Here is a 17910-nt window from a genome sequence, read left to right as displayed (position 1 = left end):
AATGTCAAAAATTTGTTTTATTTGTAATATTTCACTTTAGTACTTTTAACTTTTTGAACATAGATTCCTTTTACTATGCATCACATCACATTTTCCTTGTAGGCAGTCTTATCAATTAGATACTTAGAAAGCTCAGAAATTATACCTTAGCCTTCAAAGCAAAATCTGTACTTAGCCAAACTCATCTCCCTTTACTTTGGTCTGGCTGCTCTTTTCCCAGAGTCCTTTGCCTCAGGCTGGCTGATCATCTCCTTGTACTCACACAACCTGGTGTCAGGTTTATGTTCAAAAGCAAAGTATCAACCTTCAAACTCTGAAGGATAAGATGTATTTTGCAAAGGATAAAGAACTAGTTAGTCAAATTGTCAGATTAGTAAAATAAATATAAACGCCATATCTTCTCTACTTAAAAAAAAAGAGCCTAGAAGGAAATTCTTGTATAATTTAATGTTATATTCCACTAAAACATTTTTAGAGATTTTTACATCCGTGGAATATAAGAGTATATCTCTTCTCCATGAATATTTCAAGCTACCGCCATACATGGGGAAAAACTAATAGACACAACGCCATGATAATTGTGATGTACATTTCTTTGATCTACAGTGAATTTGTCAATTTCATTTGATGGTAGTGATTTACTAACTTTTAGAATTTTAATAGTGCATTTTGTTTGCTTAATCTCATTATACTCTCAATTCTCTTTGGAATAAAAATTACACATTGAAATGTTCTAAAAGTCATTTAAACTATTATTATTATTTTTTTGAGGATGATTAGCCCTGAGCTAACGTCTGCTGCTAATCCTCCTCTTTTTGCTGAGGAAGACTGGCCCTGAGCTAACATCCATGACCATCTTCCTCTACTTTATATGTGGGACGCCTACCACAGCATGGCTTGCCAAGCAGTACCATGTCTGCACCCGGGATCCGAACCGGTGAACCCCGGGCTGCCAAAGTGGAACATGCAAACTTAACTGCTCCACCACCGGGCCTGCCCCTAAACTGGTTTTATTTGGAGATTGGCAGTGGTGGGTGGAATGTGATTCAGTGATCAATATAATCAGAAGCAATTACGGTAGCACAAACCCATGATTGTGAGAGATTCTGCTTACCTTGAATTTGCATCATTTCAGTTTTCTCTTTACAGTTCTGCAGTGGTGCCCAGGCACCACAACTCTTTGTTGGTGGATTGCTAAACCAGCATTTATTTTAAAAAACTACAAGAGCAGGATGTGTGGGGTCAAAAGATCTGGGTTCTAGTCCAGCTCTGTCTCCTACCTGCTATATGATCTCCCGCCACGTTTCTGACCCTTTTTGCTCTAATTTTCTTTAAGGCAGGGAAGTAATCCATGTCTAGTGTAACTCCTACATATCTTGTAAGGGGAAATATAGAAGCATAAGAAAAATGTAAGGGATTAGAGCATCACATGATATTTTAGAGTCGATGGTTCTCGGCGACCATCTGGTCCATCTTTCGCTTTACAGAAGAGTGAAAATGAGGCCCAGAAAAGGAGATATGTTATGGACTACTACAAGGCTCAGTATTGTGATCTGGTCTTAGGAAATTTATCGTGAAAATACATAAATAGAGTGAATTGACCAAACTGAGCCCTTGGTTTGGCCCCCAATGATCAGTCTTCAATGTTTAGCTTATTAAATGCCCACCAAAAAAATACAATTGCAAAATTATAAATATATCTAAATTAAGTATAGTCTTCAAACTCATGTCATGGGTCTAATTGGATGTGAAATTCCAATTTAGGGCAAGGAACTATGCTAAGCACTGACAAGCCTGATAAATACCACTGGCAGAATTCGCCTGCTCCATCACATGAGTCTACCATCAATGTGGTTGAGAGAGCACTTTTGGGTGCTTACTGGTCAATTTGTGTATTACCCAGTGACTTGTTTCACAGATAGAATTGCGTTCTCCTGAAAGATCTACCCCTGAGTTTTCATTTGAGTCTCAACACGACATGTCCTTTAGTAAAGGTGTGTCTTGTTATCATTTCATTTCAGTAGATGGTGACACAAGAATCCATGCTGAAGGCTGCCTTGCCTCTCTTTGCCAGATTCACAGTCAGCAATGGGCTGCAGACCAAGCCCGGGGTGTTTGAGATCACACTGAAGACTGTGGACAGAGCCTTACCCGTGGTGACCAGGAACAAGGGGTTGAGACTGGCCGAAGGGGCCACAGGTCTTCTTTCCCCTCACCTCCTTCAGCTGACCGACCCTGACACTCCAGCGCAGAACCTCACCTTCCTTTTGGCCCAGCTCCCACAACATGGCCAGCTCTACCTATGGGGGACAGTGCTGCTTCAACACAATTTCACTCAGCAGGATGTGGACAGCGGGAATGTGGCCTACAGGCACTTGGGAGGGGACTCTCAGATTGACCGCTTTACGTTTGTGGCCACAGATGGGACAAACCAAGGCTTCATGGTGGATGGGAGAGTGTGGCAAGAACCTGTTTCATTCACTATCCAGGCAAGTATGACAAATACACAGTTCGTTGCCAGGCATGTGCAGAAAACGACAAGGAGAACTGTTTCCTTATTTCCCTCCCTCTTTCATTCAAATAGGTATGCTATGTCTACAGCATGCCAGGCACGAAGCAAGGCGCCAGGCATATTGATATGAACAAAACAGATGTGGTCCCTGCATATGGGCTAATGACTGACTGTAGGAGTCAGTGGTAGTACAGAAGGGAACAAAACCAGGGGCTTGGGTGTCAGGCACACCTGGGCCATTTCTGCTTTGCCATCTATTAGCTGTGTGACCTTGGAAGAGTTCTTTAACTCCTCTGATTCTAGTTTTCTTTCTTTGAAAAACATACCTTATAGCACTGCAGTGAGAATTAAATAATCTTCGGTACTCAAGACACTGGCATATTAGTTATTCAATATCTTATAACTACAATAAAATATCTAACTATACTCTGTTATACTATCTAACTCTATTGCTATTATGATGATGCTTATTGGTCCATGTCATCTACTGGCATTTTAATAATTTTCAATTAAATGTATGAATACTTACAAGGCAGCATCAATATTGTACATGTAATAATGATGAGGAAAATAATTGTAGCAGCTACAATTTTTAGAGTGTTAACTGTAGTTCAGACCCACTTTACATAAATCTCATTTAATTCTGATGAAAATCCTATGAGGTAGGTTTTATGATCTCCATTTTATAGATGTTCAGAAGCTCAGAAGTTCAATAATTTTTTCAAGCACATGTAAAGACCTCACATCTTTCCGATCCCAAATTCTGTGTCCTTTCTATGGCACCGCACTGCCACATTTGTGTTGACTATTACGATGATTCTTGGAGGGCAAAATATGTTTTTCTTTTTTTAGTCAAAACACATCAAGTATGTTCTGGCTCTCAAAGCCTTGAATCCACTCTCCTTGGAAATAATTCACCCTGTTCTACATGCTTCCCCCAAACGCAGAAAAGATATAAATCTGTCTCTTATTTCAAGATATGTTCTGATTATGTAAAATAATCATAATTTTCCCTTGCTGTTTAGTCTCTGTATCAGTCAGGGTTCTCCAGAGAGACAGAACCAATAGGACTTATTTAAATATGTGTATACAGTCATGCGTCACTTAGCGACGAGGATATGTTCTGAGAATGTGTCATTGGGTGATTTTGTCAGTGTGTAAACATCGTGAAGTGTACTTACACAAACCTAGATGGTACAGCCTACTACACACCTAGGCTATAGGGTACTAATTTGATGGGACCATCATTGTATATGCGGTCCATTACTGACTGAAACCTGGTTATGCGGCACATGTGTGTATATATATATATGTGTGTGTGTGTGTGTATGTGTGTACACATATATATGTGTGTGTGTGTATATACACAGAGAGGGGGGCGGGTTTATTGTTTAGGAATTGGCTCACACAATTGTGGGATCTGACATGTCCAAAGTCTGCAGGGAAGGCCGGCAGGTTATAAATTCCAGCAGGAGTTGATGTTACAGTCTTGAGTCCAATAACAGTCTGGAGGCAAAATTCCTTCCTCTTCGAGGAACCTGTCTTTTCTCTTAAGGCCTTCAACTGACTAGATAAGGCCCACCCACGTTATGGAGGAGAATCTGCTTTACTCAGTGTCTACTGACTTAAATGTTAATCACATCTTAAAAATGTCTTCACGGCAACATCTGGCCTGATGTTTGACCAAACAACTGGGCATCGCAACCCTGCTAAGTTGACATATAAAATGAACCATTACAGTCTCTTTCTAAGGTAGGATCTGAGTAGAAAAGTGGGGAGTCATGATACGTAGAGTGGGTCCCGGATGAATCTTTGACACTAGGGAGGTCCAGAAAATGTAATGAAATTATGATGCACTGGGAGTAGAGAGAAGGTGTTGATGTCATTGGCACAGTATGAAAGAAGTACTTTGTACATAGTAAACATTATTGTGTTTTCATTTTGTTATTATATGTTTTAATTGTTATTAGCCCCATCCCACTCTTCAGTCTACTAATTTTTTTTCTTGACTCCTGACTCCCCATACTAGGTAGAGAAATGTCATTGTACTGTCCAAGCAGGGGTGATTTTCTGGGTCATTTTCCTTGCAAATTTGTAGGAGTTATCAATTCTAAGCACAGGCATAAGAGTTCCTTCCCACACTTCCGCGCAGAGAGGGGAAAGAGGGTAGAGTTTAGAGAAAGTATCAGAACTTAAATCAGGTCTGTCTCAACACCAATCCTCAACTTAAAGAGCTTGGTTGTAGTATGAGAGTTATCCCTTGGAAGTTGTAGAATTTACTGATAGGAAAATGTTGATTACAGGTGTAAAGGTTCACAAGGCTTTCCTTGCCCCCCCCCCACAAAAAAAATCATTGTGTGTAAAAACCTGACAAAGAAAGCCTTAAACTTTCTCCCCCAAATTCCCTGGTCTCTCTGAGCAGAGAGGTCAAGCAGTTTAGGAAGTGACTAACCCCCGCCAGCCGTGCAGGAAAGATGAGCCCTTTAGTCTCTTGCCTACAGGAGCTTTTTCTGGCAAGACAATATGATGTGGACCACCACTGAGTGATGGATTGCTCCAAGTAAGTCTCCCAAGCATGGGTGCACTGCTCTTCTTGTCTCGATCTGGGTAACGAAGGGCAAAGATACTAGACTGAACAAGCTAAAACACAGGTGCCTGCCACTGATACCAGCAGGCACTAATTCAACATTCATTTCGTAGGAAATTATGTCTGTCTGACCAACATACTGCAATCTTGATGCAATGATTCCTGTAATCTTCCTTAAAAGGGGACGGGGCTGGAAGTGAGGCAGAAAGGACCAGCATCACAGCTTTCTGTGTTTTAGGTGTGTCTGAGATGATTTTCAATAAATCCAACACAAGTTATCCAAAGGATATAGCCTTCCTTTTTAAAAAAAATTTTGTACTCCAATATTTCAAAATGCTTCCAGTATACTGAGTCAGAAGAACGGCTTTTGAAGAAGCTGGAAGTTTAGCAAGACTAGGAGACATTTTAGCACAAGTGTGACCAATGACACAGAGGGGACCACATAACCAGAGTTTAAATATTAACGTTTTTTTTTAAAACGAATGATCACAACAGGCATTTGTTCCTTTTGTAACACTTTTGTTTTTAGGGAAAATACAACGTAAAAAAAATCCAGCTACACTCATCTATTGATCAACTTTGAGGATTTCTTACATGGCTTGGAGTATTTTTATCTTTCCTCTCCTGCCATTCACCATCCCTCCTACTGGCCACCGTGGCTGGCCATGGTTGTCATTGGTGGCTTCCTTCCATTCTTTTATTCTGTGCAATAACAAACTGGGATGATATTGTATGTACTATCATGTAGATTGCCTGTCTCCACTCTTCATTATGTTATGGAAGTTTCCTCCGGTCGTTAGATCTTCCTTGAAAACCTAACTTTTAAAGGCTTCATTGTTCTCAGTCTCAGGTAGAGACGGTTTATAAATCCCTTCTTGGACTTCTCTGTTTTATGGAATTTTTTGTTAATTGCTACTATAAATTATATTTTAGTGAACATCCATATATATATGTTTATCTGCACATCTAATTATTTCTATAGGATATACTCCAAAAAGTGAACGTTTTGGATCAAAGTATACGCATGTTTTTAATATATGTATATGCCAATTTCCGCTCCAGAAAATTCTCACTAATTTGCACTCCTAGCAGCAAAATATAAAAATGTCTGCTTCTCCAAACATTAGCCAACATGATTTATGATTATTTTTGTTAATAAAAAAGAACTTTGCCAACTTGAGAGGAAAAAAGTATTTGGTTGTTGCAGAATTCCATGTAGAAATACACAAGGGCTGGCCCCGTGGCTGAGTGATTAAGTTCGTGTGTTCCACTTCAGCGGCCCAGGTTTTCACTGGTTCGGATCCTGGGCGTTGACCTAGCACCACTTGTCAGGCCGTGCTGAAGTGGTGTCCCACATAGCAGAGCCAGAAGGACCTACAACTAGAATATGCAGCTGTGTACTGGGGAACTTTGGGGGGGAAAAAGAAAAGGAAGATTGGCAACAGATGTCAGCTCAGATGCCAATCTTTGTAAAAAAAGCAAAAGAAAGAAATACACAAGGGAGGAGTGGTAATTTTCCCCCACCCCAAGAGAAATGAACAGCTTTGTGCAAATACTTCCAGAATTTTGTCTATGTCTGTATGAACATGTATATGTATTTGTTTTTAACAAAAATGGCAGTATAGTCATCTCCTCTTATGCAACTTGCTGTTTCTGTCTTTTTTTTTTTAACCAGTTAACACTAAGTTGTGGATATTTTTCATTATTGGTTCATCCTACGTCTTATTCTTTTTAATAGGTGCATAGTAGTTTATTATATCATCATATACAAAAAATACATATGGTCTTATCATTGACACTAATTCTTTGCTAGGGTGAACTAAGATTTACAGTAGTATCCTTTTTGGGTAAATGAAGTTAAGAATGAAGTCTTAGGAGTGAGAGGAATGAAGGCGGTGCTCTTGTACCTGTTTTTAATGTAAGTGGTGAATTGTGCTATTCATCCAGACCTGCTCCATCCCTACCCTATAACAGTCGTTTGCAAGATGGACCTGAATGAAGCCCTTGGTAGCTGAACCTGGGCTCCTCCTGTCACTCATGAGAAATTGACGACTTGCCATCATCACAGTCCACCTGGTTGGTTACCAGTTCTCATCCTCAATGAAACAAATACACACATATCTGTATAATCACTTTTCACTTTTTTCTTACTGAAGTATTTTTGTTTTTATTCAACATTTTTGCCATTTGAACAAAGACATGCCGAGAAAATGTTCTATGTATTTAAAAACTCTTACAAGTCTGTTTCTGTAAGTCAACGAACACTGGAAAGACGGGGAAATCCTTCTGTGGAGCTAACCTTAAGTTTGCAATACAATTCTTGGGTCAGTTTTAATATATTAATTCAACAAATATTCCTTGAGCTTATTCTGGTGCAGGCACTGTGCCAGGTGCAGGGAATAGATGGGGAAAAAGACATGGTGTCAGCCCTCAAGGAGCTATGTCCTAATGAAGAGTCAGACAATGGGCTCCTAAATAAAGCTGGGTCAAAGTTACAATGGAAAGTTGGCCTCTGTTCCAGGCACTGTGATATTTGCTGAGGTTATTCTTAACAAGACGGTCTTTAGCAGAAATTAACAAATGAGGAAGATAAGGAAGGTGAAATTTGGGAGCATTTGTCATTGTCCAACCATTAAGACCCTTGGTCACATGGGGATGAGAAGGCTTTGTGTGACATTGTATGTAATTATCAATGATCCAGGTGGACCAGTTGGACAAAACAGCCCCGCACATCACACACTTGCATTCCCCTTCTCAAGTGGGGCTCCTGAAAAACGGCTGTTATGGGATTTACATCACTTCCCACGTGTTGAAGGCATCGGATCCTGACACCGAGGACAATCAGATCATCTTTAAGATTTTACGAGGCCCCCAACATGGACATCTGGAGAACACAACAACAGGTACTGCCTTCCTTAATCCTTGTAATTACTCATTTTAAAATATCCAGTGGCTGGCAATGCTAGAGAGTAATTTAATTAAGTGCAGCCCCATTTGGTAAACACTCCCCAGGGCTTACTGGTAGATGCCGTTTATAAATCAATATTGGTGCTAAAGAGGGTTTGAAGATGAGCTTTCCTAAATTCATCTTGAGTGGGAGAACCAAATACTGATACACAGATGTTTATTGTTTACAACTTCTTTTCAACAGCCAGATTGTAATATATTCAGAGGAACACACATGTCAGAACCAGATTCATATTTGTGACTCATTTTTTTCTATCGTGAATTCTAAATGATGTCAGTTCATTTTAAAAAATTCTGGTTTTATCTTTTGGTATATTAGTTTTTCTGGATTGTGTATTATTTCTGCTTTACAAAGACAGTGATAAAAATATATCACTAAACAGGATGGCACAGAATTATCGATTTTATTACTGTATCTTCCTATTCTTTCTTCCTCTATTTTTATATTTTCTTTAAAACACAATACTTCTGAGACAAAGTAATTTTAAAGCCTAATTTAAGTTCATTGAATTCGAGTTTTAAGATAGTTGCAATAATGTTAATTTCTTTAAAAAATACACTTGGGCTGTTTTTAAAGCTGTGTTTAAAATGAAATAGCCATATAATTTTTTCATCTCTTATTTAATATTTTGTTTGGTTAATCATGAAATTCATTTATTTCTTTTCTGTAGGTGAATTTATCCAAGAGAAATTTAGCCAAAAGGACTTAAACAGTAAGACCATTCTTTACATCCTAAACCCATCTTTGGAAATAAATTCAGATGTCATGGAATTTCAAATCATGGACCCCACCGGGAACTCTGCCACTCCTCAAATGTAAATTATTATGCTTGTTCAATTGTCTTGCATATGATGTCCAGAATGTATCTGATTAGGAAAGTGAAATATTCTTTTTCAAACAGAATCTAAGAGGACAAAATGACAGACCATTTCAGAAGCTCATGGAATTTATTTTGGAGAGGGATTTTTCTGTTACTGCTTGGTAATGGGAAAGCCAGTAGCTTTACAGAGTATGGAAACATGAAAAAGTTAAGTTGTATCGTGCTAGGCCATTCATTTTGTGCATGTCAATGCATACGCTTCCACACACACACAGGTTTCTGTTTTGACAGTTTGTAGCATCCGGGCCTGAGCTTGCAGGCTCATGTACAAATCGTGCAGCAAGAGGTCACTGTAGGACTGTTAGAAACCATCATCTTCGAAAATCTCTGGAGCCGGGACGAAGGAGGGGGTCAGAAGGGTTAGCAAAACATCTTCTCTTTCCCTTACAAAAAACAAAGGAAACAAAACGATTACTTGTGACTGCCTTTAGAAGTTAATAAACCTATCATGGGTGAGATGAAAACAGTGTAAGGAGGAAAATAGACTTGGGGAGGTATTAAGTGACACTTAGAAGTTGTATAAAGTGTATGACCCTCAGAATAACGAGATTAACAGACCACAGTAATTTCACTCACTGGGTTCCTAATCTAGGCTTTTCTTGAAAGTAGACCTTGAATAACTTACCAGCTATCAGATGGTCACAGAAAGGTTCGCATAGTTCAGTTCTCGTGCTGTGTTTTTTCTTTCCTTTTAAATTTGATATCTTTCCCTGTCAACTCAAAGAAAAGTTGTTCATTTATCCTAGTTTTCATATTCACCATATCCTAGGCAGACTACACACCATAAGTGAGTGCAGCCCCTTGATGAGCCTTTTATGACAGAATATGGACAAAGGAAGAAAACCAGAGAAATCCTCTGCACTCTTCCTTCTTGCTTTTTCTTTCCGATCCTCCAGTGTAGTCCCAAGACTCACCAGCAGAGGTCTCTGTAGTTATTGTTAGAAAAACTGGCGTCTTTCTCAACAAAATGCATTCCTGAGGCCCCACCTCCACCGTCCTGATAAAGTGTAATACCTGCCCAGGTATGGCACAGATTTTTATTGAGGGGCTGCTATATGCCAGGTACAGAGTACTAGAAGCTGGGAAGTAGATGTGAGCAAGGGAGACCTGGCCTGTGACGTTAAAATATAACCATGGGATTATAAAACTAAAATGAATAACCACCATCCATTAAACTCCTCTTGCTGAAGAGAAATGATTCTTCGGAATTACAGTCTCTATAGAAAATATATTAACTTGTAATTCAGACAAACATCGTTCAATTCTCAAGAAATTTAAAAAAAAATATCCTGCTCCGAAAACATGTTGGTTTTACTTGCTTTTTAATAGTTCAATTAAAAAACATGAGAATATTGATCAGACTTGCTCCTGGCCTAATGCTGTCTGCTAGTCCTCCACATGTCAACACAGCCTAGCCGATAGAGAATTTTTTTTCTCAGCGATGGTACCAGATTGATTTTGCTTCATTTACATGCCCTTCTCATTCCTTGTCCTTACCAAGGACGTTGCTTTTGAAGAGGATTTATGTTTTTAAATAATCCTCAAATTCCTTGGAGAATCACAGAATTTATAACCTTAATTGAGGCTGTTTTAAATAGTGTCCAGCTTCTGTTGGATATCAGTTTTCAAGTATCTATGCTGAAGGTGTATCTTATTCAGCTTGAAATGATCGGAACCAATGGAACAAAATGATGCAAAATATGCCTACCAAGGGTTAGTCCAAAAATAATTTTTTTCTTGAGGAAGATTAGCCCTGAGCTAACATCTGCTGCCAATCCTCCTCTTTTTTGCCGAGGAAGACTGGCCCTGAGCTAACATCCATGCCCATTTTCCTCTGCTTTACATGTGGAACGCCTGCCACAGCATGGCTTGATAAGTGGTGTGTGGGCCCACGCCCAGGATCCAAACCTGCAAACTCTGGGCCACGGAAGCAGAGTACATGAACTTAACCACTATGCCACCGCTGGCCCCCCAAAATAATTTTGATTTGATTCTGACATACATTATTTTCTTTAGAGTAGGCAGAGGGAGGTAGAAATTACTCAGCATTTATCTTTATAATTTTTAAATGGTATAGTTGTCCCCGACCTCATTTGTAAGTAGATTTTTTTGGAACAAGAAGCACATTTTTTTGGTAAGAAATAATGTTATGAAGAGTGGGTTGTCTTCCCAAGACAGGCGGCAAGAACTTAGTTGCATATACAATATAAATCACAAGCATGTGCAATATAATTGTTTTCTGCTCTATTTCATTGCTCTTTATTTAATCATTGCAATCACTTAATGAGTTAGGTACTGTCCAAATCCAGAATTTACAGATGAGGAAGTTGAAACAAGGAGACAGGAAGTGACTTTTCCAGGCTCTTGCAGCGAATAGTGAAGCAGCTAGGATTCAGGCCCAGGAAGGACGGCTCTGGAGTCCCCGGTTTTCCTACCACACTGAAGAACTTCTTGCCTACTCTTAACAACTGTGCTAAACTAGCCTAAAGCGAAAGCAGCAGCAGACTTATCTCCCTTCTTTCTCTCCAGACATTGACCACCCAGGCAGCAAGAAAGGAGAAGTACTTACTCTTCAAGGACCACAAGTTTTAGTTGTTATTTCAAAATGTAAATTACAGGTTTTAATATTAGGGTGCACCCCATATCAAAAACACTGAGAATTATGGTACAGCTGATAAAGAATAGACCACTGGATTTAGAGCCAAAGAACAGGGTTTGAGCTTCGGCTCTGCCCTTGACCTAGGTGATCATTGAAGCCTTAGTTATGTCATCTGTCAGATGGGGGCAAGACCAAGATTTGTTTGGAGAAACAAATGAGGTAAAAATATACAAAAGCATCTTGTATACTTAAAGTCCTTGACAAATGTAACTTGTGGTAGTGATTACTATTGTCACTCATTGATGTGGGTACAAAGATTGACTGTTTGAAGAAGTATTCTGGAAACATTTGGGGGCCAGCTAAAGCCCATCTGTAATTAGAAATTGAATCTGTGATGATTTGCAAAGTGGACAATCAATGTGCTTATTAATAATTAAGCTAAATGCTGTGTAACTTTGTGTTCTTGTTTGGCGTAGACAGAGTTAATAGACTAATATATTAATAATAGTATTAACATTCTACATATCCGAAGGAGTGAAAACCTTCTGTAATAAAGCTGAAGGGACTGTTGGGTGCAATCTGGAGCAGAACCGAGGCTATTTTAAAGAACGAGAACCCATGTTCAGTGGGAATGTCCCAGAATCTTGATTGCTAGTAAGTTTTTGCTATGGCAGCATCTCTATAGAATATCAGTCTTGAAGGGTCAATAGATATTTCATTAGAAAAGCCGTTAGGAAATCTTGATTTAATCAAGCTATATTGCTAGCTAGCTAGCTTGCATGCTCTTTAACTGCATCGCATCCCGGAACCGTGGAGATGCTTGTATGCATTGGGAATCTCTGAAAGGAGGATATAGGATGTCGTATATCACAACCTGATTAGACTATAGAACCACCACCACCCCACCCTAGAATAGCTCACAGAACAAGTTGTTCATGAAGTACATTTGGGAGACTTTTTATTGTGAATAGGAACTATTTTAGAACACTGAAATCCATGGAAATTTGCATAAAGATTTAGATTTGGCTAAGTGCCTACATTTCAGGCACTGTGCTAGGTGCTTTTAACAAATGTCTAATTTAATCTGCAAAATACAAGCCTCTGAGGGTGATAAGGAGATCAGGCTCAAAGCATTTCAGTAATTGGCCAGAAGTTACTAAGAGAATGAGTGGCTGAACCAAAAGTGAACCCTGACCACCGGACCTCAAAGTGAGTGCTCATCTGATGGGCCCCTGCCTTGGCATGACTCACTCATCAGCTCATGTCTGTTCTCCAGTCCAGCTTGAATAGCAAGATGATCTCCAGAACTCCCAAACTAAGTTACACAGGACCCACATCATTCATCAGAAACACCTTTGCAGACCACAGAATGTAGCCAACTTCTGACCAAGGCAGTTTCATAACATATCTCCTATGTTGACCTGTTTCTTGTGCCCAGTGTAAAAAAGTCAACTTCAAAAGAAAAGTTGACCCCCACTGCAGTTCTTAGTAACTCAGCGGCAGCTTCTCCAGCCGTCATATGCTTCCAAGCTCTCTGATTCTTCTCCTTCCTCTGGCTACCCTCATTGTAGCCATTCTATTATTCATTCTTAGCCTTAAAAGAGAAGAGACAAAAGAAATAAAAAAGAAACGAATTTCTGACAAGCGAACTTTGGAACGTTTGAGCAACTTTTATGAAACACCTTGTAGGGGAAGAGGTTGAAACTATTGGCTAGGTAAAGCTTTTGCATTACCTGCAAGCCAGAAGTTAAAAATATTTATCTCCAGACTAGATCTAAGGAAGCTCAGAGGAAGGGAAGGGAAATAGCACTTATCAAGGACCCACTGTGTACAGGCGCTTTATACCTATTAACGAATTTTAATTTTCATCATTTGATGTGAATATAATTCTCCTCATTTTAAAGATAATGAAAACTGAGGCCCAGAGAGACTGAGTAACTGACCATAATCGCACACCGAGAAGTAGTTGCAAGATTTGTCTGACTCCAAAGCACTTGTTTTGGGGACTCTCTGTGCTGCCTCCTAACTAAACACTGTTTCCCCATTATCACGGGAGAAAGGCAAAAATGAAAACACAGGTGTCTGTAGTATTAGACTATGGAGCTTAAGGCCATTCTCTTTGAATTGATAGGTCTTAAACTGAATACTTGGAAAAATATTTTTAACATTTCAATTTCCTTAAGTCATATGCTACTTGATTATAAATGACGATCTAGTTATAAGAATAATTTAATCACAATTTTAGCTTCTATAAAAACTTTCACTGAGAAGCCAAAAATACTTAAAGACTATTCATTAAGGTCCATTTAACTCTCTGAAGTACAGACTCATCATTCTCACGCAATGGGAAGTGAGGGGACTGACGCACAGAGCAGCCAAGGACCTGTGTCACGTGCTTTTGTTAACCTAGTTAATGTCCCAAATCCAAAACTAGAGTTTTAATCCCCAATGTTTCTTTCAGTTCATTGTTCATTTATATAAATGAATAAAGCAGCCACAAAATAAAATGTCAGAAAGTATATATTTTTGCCTCCACCTCAACACTGTTGACATTTGGAGCCAGATAATTGTCATGGGGTGGGGGTCGGGGGTGGGGTGGAGTGGGGTAGGTGTCCCGTGCATTGCAGGATGTTTAGCAGAATCCCTGGCCCCTACCCACTAGATACCAGTATCACCCTCTTCCCAGTTGTGACAATCAAAGCTGCCTCTAGATGTAGCCAAATGCTAGGAACCATGCACATGCTTAGGGAATAGAATAGATGTGTGTTAAGAGGTCATGCTTTATGGTAGAATGCTCTTTTATCAATGCCATCTTTCTCTCTATTCTAATGAAGTCTAGTAATAGCCAAAGAATCCAGGGCTAGAAAGTCAGGGCTAGAAAGAACATATGAGGATCATCTAGCCTAGCATTTCTTCCAATTGTATGAAATATGATGTTAATAAGCCTGGGGAGAAAAAAAGTTTCATGGTCCACTAGCTTGGGAAACAGTGGGCTAAATAAGACTCATTCACTCATTTAACAAGTATTCATTGAGCACTTACTATGTCCTTGTCTCTCTACAAGGGACTTGGGGATACATCAGGGAACCAAAGACCCCTGCTTACTTGAAGCATATGTAGTATATAAGTAAATGAAACAGTATATTATTCATGATACATACATTGGAAAATGAAAAAGTTGGTCAGGATAAGGGTGATCACAGATGCTAGACTTTGGGGATGGATTGCAAATTTAAATGGGGTGTTTAAACAGCTTTTCTTGTGCCTGACTTCGAGTTAGTGAGTGGCAGTGGGACCAGAAGCATGATGACCTCTAATCCAGTTTAATTGCCGCTGCTCCATCCTACGTCTTTCATTCACAACGGTGGTTGTTGGAACCCCAAACTTAGTTTGCACATTAAATCAAATTTTCTATTGCCACGAGTTCCCCCAAAATCGCTTAGGGAAGTGTTTCTCCACTGAGGATGAGTTTCCCCCCAAGGGACATTTGGAAATGTCTGAAAACTGTTTTTGATTGTCGTAACTGGAGGGCAGTGGTATGATTGTATCTGATAGGTTGAAACCAAAAGTGCTGCTAAACACTTTACAATGCACAGGACAGCCTCCCACAGCAAAGAATTATCTGGTCCCAAATGTCAATAGTGTCAAGGTTCAGAAACCCCTGAAGGAGGTCCCACCTCCCGCTAAATGACTTGAAATGATCGCCATGAGTTTTGCAGTGTGTCTGTAAATTTCATTTCTGACTCAATGATGTTAGGAGAAGGGAGGGATCACTAAGATGTGAAGATTTGAACCAACCCTTGTCTACATGACACCTACACATCCAGAGCTTTCCAAATTTCTCTCATGGGTCCCTGCATGTGGTTATCTATATGACGCCAAGCATACAGCTGTGTGGTTTCTTGCAGGGAGAGTTCCCAAGGGATTGACTACATCGCTTACGTTGCTTTCAGCTGTTTGTGAAGGACTTAAGCAACCACAGTCTCAGTGTAGAAAGATCTTCTCAAATAGAATACTGCAAAAAATAAAAAACACATTCAAAACATGTGTTGCATATATCCTGTAGGTATGGAAATGCTTTGTGATTTGAATATTTTTCTGGAGAATATATAGCCTGGCTTAAATTTCATGGCTTTTGAATAGATCTTTATTTTTTGTAGTAAATAGTTTTAAGAAAATAAAATAGAACATTGTGTAATGACAACCTTAACCTCTAAGCACTACGTGACATTCTAATGGTGTATCAGGGAAATGCACACACTTTCCCAAACACCGAGACTCTTTATGCTTTGAAGCTGAACAGCTCTCTGTGTGGTCCCCTTATGGATCTAGATGAGAAATCAAATTGCATTTAGCCTTAGGCCTTGAGGTCACTTGGATCTGCAGAGTGACAGTGATGGATTTTTGCTTGTCATGGTCAGCATTAGCAATGGATGGATTCTCAGAAGATTGGATATTGAACCTTACTGAGACTTAGCTGAAATCCATCCATATTTACCTATTTCACTCATTCCCACCACTCTCCTTTCCTTCCTGTTTCATCTTTCTGTCTTTTCCTTCAATCATTCTTGCTGATTTTTTTTCCTTTCTCATTTAGCTGGATCCTTTAGGAATTCTTTACAACATGCATTTTCTATTGGCATTTATAATATCCTTGTTGCTTGTTATCTTGTGATTCTTTAAGCATGGTCTTTTACTTCTTTATTTGTTGATCTGTTTCATGCCAGATTTCAATTCAGTTGCATCAAAAACCCATGAGGGTCCCAATATTATTTAACATAAGGATCTTGTTTTCGTGTCAAAATTTTATGAAGCCCAGCGTGCCTGTAACAATAAATTTCATGTCTATTGATTGAAGAAACATCTATGTTCATATAGATTCACGGACCTCTGCAATAATTCCATGCTCCCACACTACTCTTGTTCCACTGGCCCATGGTCCTTAGAGTACGAAACAGTGCTATTGAGTTTATTTTGCTAGTGAAGTTAATCTATAGGATGTAACTGTGACATGTGATTGATGCAAGAACAAAAAGTGGTTATTAGAGGATAAACATACCGTCTAATATGAATGGTCCTGGGAAAGTCTGGAGAGCTCTGTGAAATTTGTGAACTCCATGCTCCACACAGGGGCACCCAGAATTTCTAGTTCTGCAAGGAAAGAAAATTGTAAAAAGTAATGTAAAAATCTAGAAGAAAAAGCCTGAATCCAGTTGGAAGTTTAGGAATACAGTGAGGCAACCACTGAGGGTTTTGTAAGTGCAGAATGAAGGGGAAATGAGAAAAGCAAAAGCAATGGAAATATGTTCAATGGTTGTAGTGAAGATTGCTTGTGTCTTTTATCTTGCTGAAGGTTACGGGGGTAAAAAAGATTAGAACATGTTTGGAGAGAAATGTTTAGATGAAACGTTTCAAGTTTTTTCACCTCAAAAGGGAAATATTTCAGAGTAAAGATAAAACTGTATTCCTCTGCTTGAGCTCAAACAACAAAAGTCATGAAGAACTTTACTGGGGAAGAAGAACGGTCAAGGAGGAACGGAACATTTGACTTCAGGTTTATGCTGGGAATTTCGTCTCTGCTATCTATTAGCTTTGTCACAGCTTCTGCCTTTGAATTAGTTATTTAACTTCTCTTAGGCTCATTTTCTTTTCTAAAAAAAGAAAAAAGTTCCTCTCCATATTATGAGAATTAAAGAAGACAGTTTCCATCAAATACTGGGCTCACTAAATATATGATGGGAAAAAAAGACCACCCTGTATTTATCAGGTTTATTCAGTTGCGTAGCTGCATCCAAGCTACATATTAGCACAGCCCTTTTATAGGCCCAGAAGAAGGAACAGATAATGGTTATAAAACACTTACGCATTTTAATTCCCAGGCACATCCTCAAAGATAACTTGATATTAAACTGAACCCAAGTTCAGAGAAGATCTGTGTCTGGAACAGTTCTTGTTGCACTGATGAAGAAAGCCAAGGGATCAGAGAGAAGATTTCACATCAATGTCCTTTCCAAAAGTGAATGTCTCCTTGAACCTCACAACTGGTTCCTTTCCTTTCAAAACATTCAAGTTTGAGTCACTCTTTTGTCATTAATAACTGTGGGACCGCCAACAGTCTTTTAACCTTAGTTTCTGCATTTGCAAAATGGAATTCTAATACTTGCCCTGTCTACCTCATGGCATTGTTGTAAGCCTCAAACGAGATAATGTTAGTGCAAGTTGTTTGTGAACTAAAACATACCAAACAAGTGTAAGGAATTTTTAGCACTCGTCAGTGAACCACCTCTGTCATCGTGACGTGAACCAGTGGTTCAGTCTCTTCCCCAGCAGAGAATCCCTCTGGGCATTTACTCTGCATTTCTTA

The 17910-nt window shown here is 39.2% G+C and overlaps 1 protein-coding gene and 2 long non-coding RNA genes across 3 annotated transcripts in view; 1 reads left to right on the top strand and 2 right to left on the bottom strand.

Annotated features, from left to right (window-relative positions):
• Positions 1-17910, top strand: part of FREM1 (FRAS1 related extracellular matrix 1) — a 145799-nt gene that overhangs the window by 103232 nt on the left and 24657 nt on the right. The window contains 3 exon segments of the mRNA XM_070590749.1: positions 2075-2489; positions 7801-8002; positions 8738-8882. Coding sequence (XP_070446850.1) covers positions 2075-2489; positions 7801-8002; positions 8738-8882 — 762 coding nt within the window.
• Positions 8996-9852, bottom strand: LOC139078756 (uncharacterized). Its single transcript, XR_011531803.1, has 2 exons — positions 9573-9852; positions 8996-9330 (listed from the first exon to the last, which is right to left on the bottom strand). It is a non-coding gene; the product is annotated as an uncharacterized lncRNA (long non-coding RNA).
• Positions 11187-17589, bottom strand: LOC139078755 (uncharacterized). The gene is made up of 3 exons (XR_011531801.1): positions 17410-17589; positions 16606-16697; positions 11187-15561 (listed from the first exon to the last, which is right to left on the bottom strand). It is a non-coding gene; the product is annotated as an uncharacterized lncRNA (long non-coding RNA).

The sequence above is a fragment of the Equus przewalskii genome, chromosome 22, assembly GCF_037783145.1.
Source record: "Equus przewalskii isolate Varuska chromosome 22, EquPr2, whole genome shotgun sequence".
Taxonomy (NCBI): Eukaryota; Metazoa; Chordata; class Mammalia; order Perissodactyla; family Equidae; genus Equus; species Equus przewalskii.
Note: the sequence above shows the minus strand (reverse complement) of the source record. Positions and strands in the feature narration are given on the sequence as shown.